General features: G+C 53.2%; 1 protein-coding gene and 1 long non-coding RNA gene across 2 annotated transcripts in view; one reads left to right on the forward strand and one right to left on the reverse strand.

Annotated features, from left to right (window-relative positions):
- The first annotated feature begins 2176 nt into the window (after positions 1 to 2176).
- PLA2G12B (phospholipase A2 group XIIB) overlaps positions 2177 to 12180 on the forward strand; it is a 10900-nt gene continuing 896 nt past the window's right edge. Inside the window, exons 1-3 of the mRNA XM_035896674.1 lie at positions 2177 to 2489; positions 7977 to 8065; positions 10538 to 10703. Of these exons, the coding sequence (XP_035752567.1) occupies positions 2255 to 2489; positions 7977 to 8065; positions 10538 to 10703 (490 nt within the window). The 5' untranslated portion in view covers positions 2177 to 2254. The remainder of the gene's footprint in view (positions 2490 to 7976; positions 8066 to 10537; positions 10704 to 12180) is intronic.
- LOC118452530 lies at positions 2365 to 4339 on the reverse strand. The gene is made up of 3 exons (XR_004842336.1): positions 4228 to 4339; positions 3667 to 3839; positions 2365 to 2443 (listed from the first exon to the last, which is right to left on the reverse strand). It is a non-coding gene; the product is annotated as an uncharacterized LOC118452530 (long non-coding RNA).

A 12180-nucleotide genomic window follows, 5' to 3' on the forward strand; every position in this document is an offset into this window, starting at 1 on the left:
CAACAGAGGCATGAACGGCTCCCCTCGGTGCAAGGCACAGTGTGGAACCACTGAACCCGGGTTTCCCTTCACTGGAGCCACTCTAACAACAAATTCCAGGGACAGCGGCCCATTCCCACCCGTGACTGACAGACCAGTCCCCTGTGTGCTCTGAGCTCTCCAGTCCTGCCCTGCAAAGTGCTCCTGCAAGGGAGTCCTCGCTTCATGAGCATCCCCACTGCTCTGTGTCAGTGATGTCACCCTGTTCGAGAAGGCCTCAGCAGAGGCAGGGACTTGCTGGTTCCCTGGCCTGGGGGAGCGGATCATCTAGTAGCAACCTGGCACCTCTAGCTCAACCCAAAACATCACCCTAATTTCTCAGCAGGCATTACAGTGCTCCCCCTCCTTGCCCGCAGCTTGGACACTGCCAACCTCCCTTCCCGATGCTCCCTGCCTCTCTCCTTGGGTTCATCTCCCAAAAGACAAAGCTGGCTCTAGGTTCCCTCGGGACCTCCTGCACACCTTGTATCTCCCCTCATCCAGTAACTCAGCTGAGCTTCTCCCACGGGCTGGGACAGCAATGTGCAGCTCCGGCTCCGCAACAGCCTTCAGGGAGGCACCAGGCAGGTACCAGCTGTGGCTGTACAACCGAATCACCGTCGGCTGCTGGCTTGAGGAACCCTCACACCCCCTTCCGAGGGGCCCTGAGCACAAACACAGTCAGCGGTGGGCACCAGAACAGTTGCAACACGAAGGCAGTAGCTTGCTCCAGGAGCTCCAGGCTATTACACAGGAAAGAGATTAACCAGCTTGCTTGCTCCTCTTCCCCACTTCTCTGACTTACCTGGCTGAGAAACCAGGGCTTGGCTGTGGTTCCTCCTCCCTACCCCACGCATGGAGCACAGAACGCACGGCCGTATGCAGAACGACGCAGGCAGAGCGGTGCCGCAGGGCTCTGGCACTTCAGTGGGGCCGAGTCTCCTGCAAAACAATAAAATGTCAGGATTTGCACTGACGTTTGCCATATATTTGAAATACCTGCTGCTCGGCTCCCCCTTGCCCTCTGGAGAGCCTCCACCCGACAGCCTGGCCGCTCAGACAGAAACGCCTGCGGGAGCCGGAGCGCGAGGAGCCCAGCCGGTCACGGGCAGAGCGGCTGCTGCCGAGGGGCGCTGCTGTGCTGGGGGACAGGCGAAAAGCTTTCCGAGAGCGGCCGGAGCCTTCCCATGTCATTTCCCTTCCCTATTCTTTATCAATGGTTTGCGTTGTCTTTTGCTGTTGGTGTTCATTTGGTTGTTTTCTTTTAATGAGTAACTTCATTAAAGCCTCCACCGGTGGCGCAGGCCCCCGGGTCCTGGCAGGCCAGTCCCACCCCAGAGCCAGGCCCTGCAGCTCCACCACAAGCCTGTTGCCCGAGTTGGGTTTCGGTGCCAGCCTTTCCTCGCTCCGGGCCACCTATGCTACGTGTTTAATTCAGCAACGCTGGCGTTACGCAAAAGCTGTAATACCAGCCCTCTAAGACCAGCCTTCAGGAGTCCCATCAAAGGCAAACACTCATCGAGGTCATTGATCTGGAGGGGACATGCCAAGGGATTGCCCTGAATGCAGTGTTTCTAAACCCAAAACTACTTTTCTGTCCTGGGCGTACTCCTGTTCCGGGCACGGGGGCAGGGAAAGCCCCTTCACGCGACCCCAGCCCTGCGGTCCCACAGGTTTGCTAGGAGCAATCCCCCCACAGCAGCTAGGCTGGGTGGATGTCTCGTCCCACCCTATCACGTGCACACGGGGGCTAGGAAAAAGGCAAGGGGTGCTCCTCAGTCTGCTGCTGATTTATTACTCCCGTTGCCCGAGCAGCAGAAATTTAGGACAAATACACTCTCCATCTCCCAACAGGCTGGGGAGGGAGGGGGACAGCCAGTGCAGAGGCTCGGCGGGGCAGGCGGAGGCTCTGTGCTGGGCACAGACCCCCTCAGCACCCCAGGGAGCATCCCCTCTGGGGAGGCTGCAGCCCTGGTGCCGCAGGGGCTGAGCCCTTTCCAGCGGGATTGTGCAAACTCAAACCCCGGGTTCTCTGCGGGATGAACTCGGTCCAAATCTCCACAAGTGCACTTTGCACTCTGATCGTGGTGACCTCATGCCGGCTCCCTCGACGATGTTTAAAGTCCAGGGGAGAGGGGTGCTTACCTGCCTCTCAGGCGCACCAGCTCACTCCCACTCCTCCCTGCCTGCACATCTGCCTGGACGAGGGCTCCGGGGCCTGGATCCGGACTGCAGCATGCGGCTGCTTTTCGAGGCAGCGGTTCTGTGCCTGACCCTGGGCTTCGGGCGATGCGCCAAGGAAACACCACAGGAGAACACCGTCCACCAAACTCCCCAGGCGGAGTCATCCTATTCAGAGTGGGGCATCGGGGCCATCCGGGACAGCTTCGAAATGGTTAACAGCTACTTTGACTCCTTCTTGGAACTGCTTGGGGGAAAAAACGGCGTTTGTCAGTACAGATGTCGATACGGTAAGTGAAACTCACTCCTGCTGGCTCTTCTTTTCTGGCCTTTTCCCTTCTCGGGCGGAAAGTTGCAGCACTCTCCTTGCACAAGACCACAACCAGCTCCTATCCACGTCCTGACCCCTGCTATGCTCAGCACAGAAAAGCCGCGGCAGAGAGCCACAGCTTCTCTGCTAGCACCAGCACAGGGCCACTGAGCCCTCACCTTGCCCTCTCACCAAGCACAGCCTGATCCTCAGCTGCTGTGCTGCGTGCGAGGGGACAAGAGGAGAGGAGCTGGGTTTTGCAGGGAGGGCATACGGGTAAGCAGGGTGCCTGGCTGCCTGGAGCCCAGGAGAGAAGGACCAGGGCAGGCCCTGGAGGGGAGGACGAGCAGCCCGTGTGGACCTGACTCAGAAGGGGTTGTTAGTGTCGCCAGCAGCCCTAATCTCAGCAACCTTCGGAGTGTCATTGCTCAGCAGTTGTGAGCTGGGTAATAGCGTGGGCTGGAGGAGGGGAGATAACAGGAAGGTAAAGAGACCTGCCGTCACCACGGAGGAACCTTTAGTACCCAAGGCAGAATGAGGCAGCTGCTGCTCGCCTTGGACTTTAGAGTGATTTACCAAAAAGGAAGAGTTTGGTTTGTCCTGGGGGCAGGATGAAGGGGGTGACGCCTCAGGGAGAGCAGGGCAGGGGACGGGGCGCGCAGGGGGACGGGAGCCTGTGGGGCGGGTCTGTGGGGCGCTGGGCAGGCAGACACCAGCCATCAGCAGGGTACCTGCTGGAACAACCTGTTTGGGAACAGCAGGGGGGTTTCCTACAGACTGTGTCCTCTCCCCAGCCTCCTACAACTGTCCCCACAGCAATAACTGTCCCCTGCCACCTTAGCTTGCCCATCCACCACTGGCCATCAGCCCTTTTCCCTCCAGCTTCTTCCCACGTCCCTGGTGACCGCCTGGGGAAGATGCTTGGGAGCACAGAGATTTCAAGCTCCCTCCTCCCCTGAGCATCGCTTTTCACAGACAGAGACCCCATGCTTTGGAGACATCCCACCGACTCAGTTCCAGCCTGTGTGCATCCCATTTCTTCCGGAGCGCGGGCTGCACGCTCAGCCTCTCCAGCCTTCGCTGTAACGCTCCCCCCCGGCAGCAAGGTTTGGGCAAGCTGGTATTCAGAGCTCGTTCCAGGGAGTCTAGGGACTCACCAAGTCCTGAAGAAGTCATCGGCTCTTGGGCACATCCCAAGACTGAGACTCTCCTTGTCCCTGCTGCCTTGGCCCTGCGCTCTGGGCAGGGGGAAGAGCATCTCCACAGAGCAGCACAAATGCCTGCCTGCTCCCCGAGAGCATCCTGCATCTTACTGGAGGAATGCTTTTACCTAGAAAGGAAAACAAACAAGCACATCGTTAGCCCTGTTCTCATCCTCTACTGAACAGCTCGTTAATCACTGGCCAAAGGAGGGAACTATCGAAACGCTGCCCATGTGCCTCCAAGGGTCTTGCTGGACCCCCGCAGGACCATTTGTCTGTGCTGGTCTCTAGCACAGACATTGCAAACTGCAAGAGGAGACGATCCTAAACCAGTGAGACCAGCTGTCTGCGCCCAGAAGAATGAACACAAACCATCTTTACCATCTTGCTGCTGAATCAGGGACTGACTGCTTTTTCCCCAGGCACGCAGCAAAACTTATGCCTTCTACTTTCCTTCACTGCAGCCAGGAGACACCGATAATAGCTTATTTTGCCACGATAAAGGTCAGGACTCACCTGTGATTGCCACATCCATCTTCAGCTGAGCACGAAGCACTTGGCTGTTCTGGCTGTAAGACTCCTCCTGATTTTTTCAGCAGCTAGTGAAGTCTGAAGACAAACAACTTGATGAATTACTCCCTTAAATCAGGACATTAGGGTTCCACTAGCATTTGCTGGCAAATAACCTCCTCCTCCTCCTCCCAGAATCTCTCTGGGCATCTCAGGGGGATAAACAGCCTGAACTGGGAGTAAATCCCTTGACAGCTTCCTTCAGCTGTCTGGCCAGGCAGGATTTCAATGTTTTGCCCAGCATTTGGTCCTGAGGGGCTCAGGATGAGGAGGCACATCCAGGCTGTGGGAATAGAGCCTTCAAAGTCAGGCTCTCCAGCAGAGTGCTAAAAGGCTGTGGTTACGTATGGGCAACATCTGCCCAAAGCCCGCTTGCCTAGGGCAGAGAAATAACAATGGACCACTCAAACCAGCAAGGAGCCCCAAGACCATCTATTCACCCAGAAATACATTCACCTCCCCCTGCCAGCGCACCAGTACTGCAGTGTCCGAGACCTCCTGCATTGCCAGCAGAGCTGTTCTAAGCCAGTTGGCTGTTTTCCAGTCTCTTGGCGTAGCTACAGCAGCCTGGAGATATTAAAATGCATCAGGGAAACTCGCTTCCCTTTAGAAACTCAACTTCAGTTCCCCTCAAAGGCCATGCCAACAAGGCAGCGTCCTGAAGTAATATCTTCTTCCAAAGAACAGGCTTCCTCAGCAAGGCTGTGCTTCCGAACATCGCTCTTGAGTGTGCTGCCGGGCAGGTCCTGCCGCGCTTGCAGCTGCCTTTGGGTACCTCTCCCCGGCGATGCCCTGCAGCGAGCAGACCCACCGCAACAGGCCCCTGGTGGAACACAGCTAGCAAAGCAGTCGGCGTGACCCACCAAGCCCCTTCCCAACCCCAGACGTGCCTACAAGGATGCGCAAGCAATAAATGACAAGGAAAGCACTCAGTCAATGCTGGTGTAGAGCCAGGAACGCCCATTATCTCTGCTTTGCTTTTGTTTTCCTGTTAGCTAGAAAACAAGATGTGGGAGAGAGGTTAACAGTGGCATCCTGGACTTTATCTGGCTGAGGAAGAGTTCACAAACATGCACTTTACAAATGATTAAGCTTTGTTTTTCAGAAAGGAGAGGGGCAGGTTTCCTACAAGGGTGCGTCTTGAAGGCAGTTCCATGTTTTGTTGACCACCACAATTCTCATATGAGGTTTATTTTCCTCTCGGGATGACTTTCTAAGACATTATAATAGCTGTAACTTCAGCTTAATGGAAGGTTTTCTCTGGAAACTCAGTTATCTCCATATCCCCAGGCAGCCTCACTCTGACTCTGACTTGCCCCCTTACCCCATTAAAAGACAACGTGCTGCAGGAACATAACTTATCGTCAGTAATACAAGTGAGTCATTAAAATTTGACCCCATCCTGCAAAACCCACCTTGAATTTTGAGCTTTCTTCCACCTCCTAGCTCAGTTCAGGAATGTTTGAATTCTGAGTCCCAGTTCTCCAATTCTCACCCTCTTCCACAAGAGGCTGTGAATTGCACCGAGACCAGGGTGCAGCCCTCCTCTCATTATATCGCTTGGGAGCCTTGGGTTATAGATTCAGCCCACGTATAGACATAATTCCTTCTCCTTATAGCATAACCACCAAAACAGCGTTAACGTGCAACGTGTCGTGAACTCAGAAATCACCATGCGTCAGCATGCCTCAACGGACTTACGTTATGTTTTGGTGCAAAGCTAATCCTATAATGATGGTGTGCTACGGCCAACTGATTTGTGCTCTTTGTCTACTGTTAACTCAGCTCTACCTGCTCAAAATAAGAATGCGTTTTGCCCTAGAAGATTACATTGGGAGCAGGAAGCAGATCTGACCTATTCAAAAGGGGCCAAAAAGGTAGAAACACAGCAGTAATTGCTGTGCTGAGAAACAACCTTCCCACGCAAACGCCATCACCTGGTGGTAACGTCAGCTAAAGAGCTTTACCTTGGCTCGCCGGCAGCTAAATCCTCAGTGTGCACTGCATTTCTGTAGGGTTGGAGAAAAACAGCTATTGGCGTCTCCCAGCTGGACAGGATTCCAGTTTGTTGTTTATTTGTTGCAAATCTGTTTTTTAAACCAAACCGCTCTGGCAATTTTTAATTTAGGTGCTGGGGACATTCCTACATAAGACCTTTTGAAACATTTGGCTGTAGGTCTTCTCCAGAACACAGAAGGTTTATGGCTATATTAACCACTGATACCTGAGGTACCTTGACAAAAAAAAAAAGGGGAAAAGCGTCTTAAATGATTATCAGTGCTGACAAGAAGCAAGCAGTGGAAATCGAGTTTAAAAGAACCCAACCCTGCCTGAAGGGCTAAATTAGATCTATTTTACGTCTATATAAATTCTCTAGTGGTGCTCAGGGAAGCAGAAACTTAACCCTAGGGGCGATGGACTTGCAGAAGGCTGAACTCACATAAAGTTTTCCCAGAGCAGGGTTCAAATGTCTTGTTTTAACAACTCACTCTGCATTTGAGACCTCCCTTTTATAAACCCAGCCAGGACAGAAACAGAACAAGCACTGACCACACAAGAAGGGACAATAACAGAGAAATTCAACTCCATGGGGGTGGCCTCCACGACTTCTCCAGGGGAGAACCATCCCCCACCTATAAACGAGCTCCTTGCGCAGCGGGATCAAGGCACAGAAGCAGCCTGGCAACTTGTCCTCCCCAAATGGGAGCTATGGGGTTAAATGCAGATGGGAGTTGAGGTAGGGATGAGACAGGGCAAGGGACAGACAGATCTCCTTTCCACATGGGCAGTTGCCACCCCAACTGTGGGCACCCACCCCTCACACCCAGAGCACTCAGCTCCGTGTCAGCCGTACGCAAAGCCCCAGGACAGGAGGCGGGCAGGCAGACGGGAGGGCTCACACCCCTTCAAAGCAAAGTAAACCTGATTAAATTGCTGCTGAAGCTTCTGTTAGCTGCCTGTCTGCTGGACCCTTTCTACCTTGGGTACGTAATTATTCACGGAGAAAATTCTTGCTCCCCTATGCATATTAAGAAGGCAGAGATAAAGGGATAGCGACTATTTGCAAAACGCAGCCATGCATCACCACCAAGACAACCTCCTCCTCCGAGCAAGATCAGACATGCAGGGTCTAGCACAATTTTGCAGAAATCCACAGCCCACTGACACTGAGGATGGGAAGAACTCCCCTTGCTGAGCCAGTAGTTTCTTGGAGGAGTTAAAAACACATCTGGGTGATCCCAGCTGTGCAGAGCTCTCAGGAAGCACGCCAAAAAGCTCCTAGGAGATCTAGGGAGGCCTGAGGCGCTAGCTCTAGCATGGAGGGCTGCTCAACTGCAAAACCTCACGCTGCAGAGAGGGACTTGCCCATTTGTAAGAGCTGGGGAAAATCCCAGACCTTCGGACTCAAACATCTGAGAAGTGCTGGGGACCCAGTTCACACACAGCCCGGTGCTCCAGTGGCCGTGCCAGAGGAGGTATGAGTTAAGTCAGGCTCTAGAGCCTCGACAGAACTGATCTGAGAGCAGGGCCAGTGTCTCAGCCAGCTCTAGCACCTATCCTTCACTCCCTGCATCTCCTGGAGGAGAACAAAGCGTTTGGGGGTGCAGACTGGAGGGAAGCTGCCTGACACTCCTTGCTTTTGCTGCAACTCTTGGGAAGATCGGCTTTCCTAACATCTTTCCTTTCTTTCCCAGGGAAGGCTCCAATGCCGCGACCTCACTACAAACCCCAAGAACCCAACGGCTGTAGCTCCTATTTTCTGGGGCTCAAGGTACCCGAAAGTGTATGTACTGCCACGCTTACCGTTCCCAAATGGGGCAATTCCCTAATCGCAGTAACCAGCCAATAATACCGGGGAGGGAAAAGGCTTAGCCATGCTATGCACCGACTGTGCGATGGCTTCTCTTCACAGCTGAAGCCAGAGCTCTGGAAAAGGGAGGGAATATTACTTAGGTGGTGTTAGGGGACAAGCTATCTGCCTGGGACTGCCAAAAGACATGGCTGCCTGCCGACAGCAAGCAAGGTGACCACGTCAGTCTGAGCATTACCATCAGTCAGGGAGGCATTAAGATCTCGACTGCCGGTGGCAGTCAAGCAGGAATCACGTAGACAGGAGTTGCACTTATGAAGGACTGGCCTGCTGCTCTGGTTCTCTCGGTCGGGACCAAAAGAGAAAGTTTCCTGAGCAGGCTAGCACTAGAACAAGAAAAGGGGGTACCTGGCCAAGCAGAGCACCAGTGCGGAGAAACACATTTTTATCAAGGCCCTGATCAATCCCATGCCCTTGTGATAGGACAGGGAACATGTTCAACGCTGGGCAGCCCCGTGACAAAGCGTAATGTGCAAACGGTGACACTTGAATGCATTCCCCGCACCTGGCCCTTCGTCCCCTCCCTTGCTTTTTGCCTCTACCAAGCACTGAAATAAACCTGTGGGCTTTAATACCACACCCACTTGTTATTTTAAAGGCAATTAATGAAATCATACTGGAATCACCAGGAAAAGCACTCCTAGGAGGCTCTAAGAACAGGAATTACTATTTAGCTCCTGCATTACTGCTGCCCATGAAGTCTGCAGCTATTAGGCAGACTCCTGCTCTGAAAAACCCTCCCTTTACAGCTCATTTTTCATATTAGGTTAGTTCACAGAATCATAGAATGTTTTGGGTTGGAAGGGACCTTTAGAGGCCATCTAGTCCAACCCCCCTGCAGGGAGCAGGGACATCCTCAACCAGATCAGGTTGCTCACAGCCCCATCCAGCCTGACCCTGAATGTTCCCAGGGATGGGGCATCCACAACCTCTCTGGACAACCCCTGCCAGGGTTTCACCACCCTCACTGTAAAAATTTTCTTCTTTGTATCGAGTCTGAATCTACTGTCTTTTTAGTTCAAAACCATTACCCTTTGTCCTACTGCAATGGGCCCTGCCAAAGAGTTTGTCCCCATCTTTCTCATAAGCCCCCTTTAAGCCCTGACCGGCCGCACTCAGCTCTGCCCGCAGCCTTCTCTTCTCCAGGCTGAACACCCCCAACTCTCCCAGCCTGGCCTCACAGCAGAGGGGCTCCAGCCCTCGGAGCATTTTAGTAGCCCTCCTCTGGCCCTGCTCCAACAGGTCCATGTCCTTCTTGTGCTGAGGGCTCCAGAGCTGGATGCAGGGCTCCAGGTGGGGTTCCTTAAACTACGTTTCACTGCAAACCTTGTGGGCATTTCTGCGGTACCTCCTCCTCAGGCAGGCAGCCATAAGCACCGAGCGCAATGAAGAAAAAACTCGTCTCTTAAATATTAAATGAGAAAGGCCAAAAAGGGGAAGAATTTACAACAAGCTAACGAGTCCAGTCTCACCAGGAGACTGCCCCATCGCCCCCGTGGTTATTAGCTAAGCTTGCTGTATACCTCCAAGTGAGCAGAACTCCCCTGACCACGCTGTATTTGTCATAGAATCATAGAATCACTTTGGTTGGAAAAGACCTTTAAGGTCATCGAGTCCAACCTTTAACCTAACCCTGCCATCCCACCACTAAACCCTGTCCCTAAGCACCTCATCTATCCTTCTTTTAAATACCTCCAGGGATGGGGACTCTACCACCTCCCTGGGCAGCCCATTCCAGAGCCTGACAACCCTTTCGGTGAAGAAATTTTTCCTAATGTCTAGCCTAACCCTGCCCTGGTGCAGCTTCAAACCATTCCCCCTCATCCTAGCATCTGTTACCAGGGAGAAGAGGCCGACCCCCACCTCACTACAGCCTCCTCTCAGGTAGTTGTAGAGGGCGATCAGGGCTCCCCTCAGCCTCCTCTTCTCCAGAATCCTTGCAAGTGCATCTGTGAGAAATAAGGCATCAGTAACACTTACAGCAGATTTATTAGGCCAAGAAGGAGGACTTGTCAGGTTGTAGGAAAATGAGGAAGGAGAAAAGGGGCCTTTGCCACTGGTAGCAAGGACAGGACGCTCTCCAGTGGGCTACGACATGCAAACTAGCAAATGCTCATGGAAGGGCTGTTCCCCAGCTCTCTGCCAGAAGTTAATCCCCGGTGACGAACAGGGAGAGGAGGGAATGTGGTCCATCCTGCATTGGACCTGCATTACTGTCACCACTTTCTTCACACGGTGAGGGAGAAGCGTGTTTTCCCCCCAGCTATGGGGGGTAGCTCCTGGAAAAGAAGCCATGTGAGCTCTGCAAAACCTCACCCAGTTGCAGCTGTTTGAGCCTGAGGCCAGGAGGCAGCCAAGGGACCCTTCTTTTCTCTCTTTCCCCAGCTAGATTTGGGCATCCCTGCCATGACCAAGTGCTGTAATCAGCTGGACATTTGTTACGACACCTGCGGGGCCAACAAATACCGCTGCGATGCCAAGTTCCGCTGGTGCCTCCACTCCATCTGCTCCGACCTCAAGCGCAGCCTCGGGTTCGTCTCCAAGGTGGAAGGTAGGCTTCCTGGCTCGCATCCCCTGTGGAGAGAACAAGCCATGGCCGGGAGGGGAGAGCGCGGGCAGGGAGCCCTTTCCTTGCCAGAAGAAACAAAAATCTGCAGCAGGGAGCAGCACATCTGTCCTGTGCTTGTCACAGATGGGTCAGGGCTGAGAGGGAACACACGGTTCTGAGATCTGTATGCATGCACACACACCACACTTCTGTCCCAATACTGGACACCTAAAATTATTTACATTTGGAAAACATTACAAAACACATGTGGAATGAAGAAAAAAAAAACCCCAAAACAAGCCACCAACCACCCCCCCCCCCGAGAAACAATTCCTTCAATCCAATCCTGGATGCCCTCCCTGAGAGTTCAAACACCTTCATGGGAGATCAAAAAGCCTTCCAGAGCCAGTAAGCCAGGCACTGAAACCTGTATGTGGCCAAGGGCCAACAAACTGGGAGAGCCAAGGACAGGGACTCTCTGGGATCTGGTTCACAGATAAGAGATGACGATGGCCCCAGGGACACAGCAGGGCGTGGGTGGTGGCTCAGCCGTTGCAGGGAAGATCTGGATTGCTCAGAAGCCCTCGTGCTAACAAAGCTCTAGTGACGCATCAGCAGCTCAAGGGCCACCCTGGTTTTGCCTCATTTAAAAGCCTCAGTCTGCAAGCTTGGGAGGAGCTCTTTGGTAAAGGCTGCGTTTGGTAACCTCTGTGAAGGTTACGCATGTGGTAGCCCAAGGCTGCCTCTTGGTGCCAACACCAAGCACCTCTGCACTGTGTGAGGAGGGGGAAACATCCACCCCATCACTACCAGAGGTCATTTCAGGAAAGCCTCCCCTGGGTGGCTCCTCCTGAGGCCATTTCAGAGCGTCCCCCTCCTCCGTGAGGCAGGTATCCATCTCTTGCTGAGGGGCTGCCTGGCAGTTGTGCAGGACAGGCAGAGGTGAGACCTGCCAAGGTGACACTGAAACAGTTAAAGATCAGGTCTGAAAACCCAGCAGAGCCCTTGAGAACAACCCATTCTCAAAGCTGAATACAGCTGGTGGTGCTGCTGAAGTTCTCCCAGCTAACTGCAGCCAGCCCCTCTGGGTCCATCCCCGCTGCCGATGGCCTGTTGTAAGGTACCCTTAACTTATGCGTTTGTTTTCCAAAGGTGCAGCCTGATTAGAACACACGGGCAAGTCTGCGTGACACCGGTACTAGTGCAGATGGCTTTCTACCTTGTCACAGATAAATCTTCGGAAAGAGCATGCAAGCCAGCAAGAGAAAACAAAGAGATGGACTGAGATAGAATCATAGAATCATTGGAAAAATGGTTGGAAATGACCTTTAAGATCATCAAGTCCAACCGAGATATAAGCGCTACAGGCCAAGTTTAGCCAATCTTTCATGGTCACCTTTATCTACAGGTCCTCGTGCAGCCAACCTCTTCCTATCTCTTCAGATTTTCCCCTGTCAATTTTTCAGATCACTCCTCTTTC

The sequence above is a fragment of the Egretta garzetta genome, unplaced genomic scaffold, assembly GCF_000687185.1.
Source record: "Egretta garzetta isolate BGI_Z169 unplaced genomic scaffold, ASM68718v1 scaffold536, whole genome shotgun sequence".
NCBI lineage: Eukaryota > Metazoa > Chordata > Aves > Pelecaniformes > Ardeidae > Egretta > Egretta garzetta.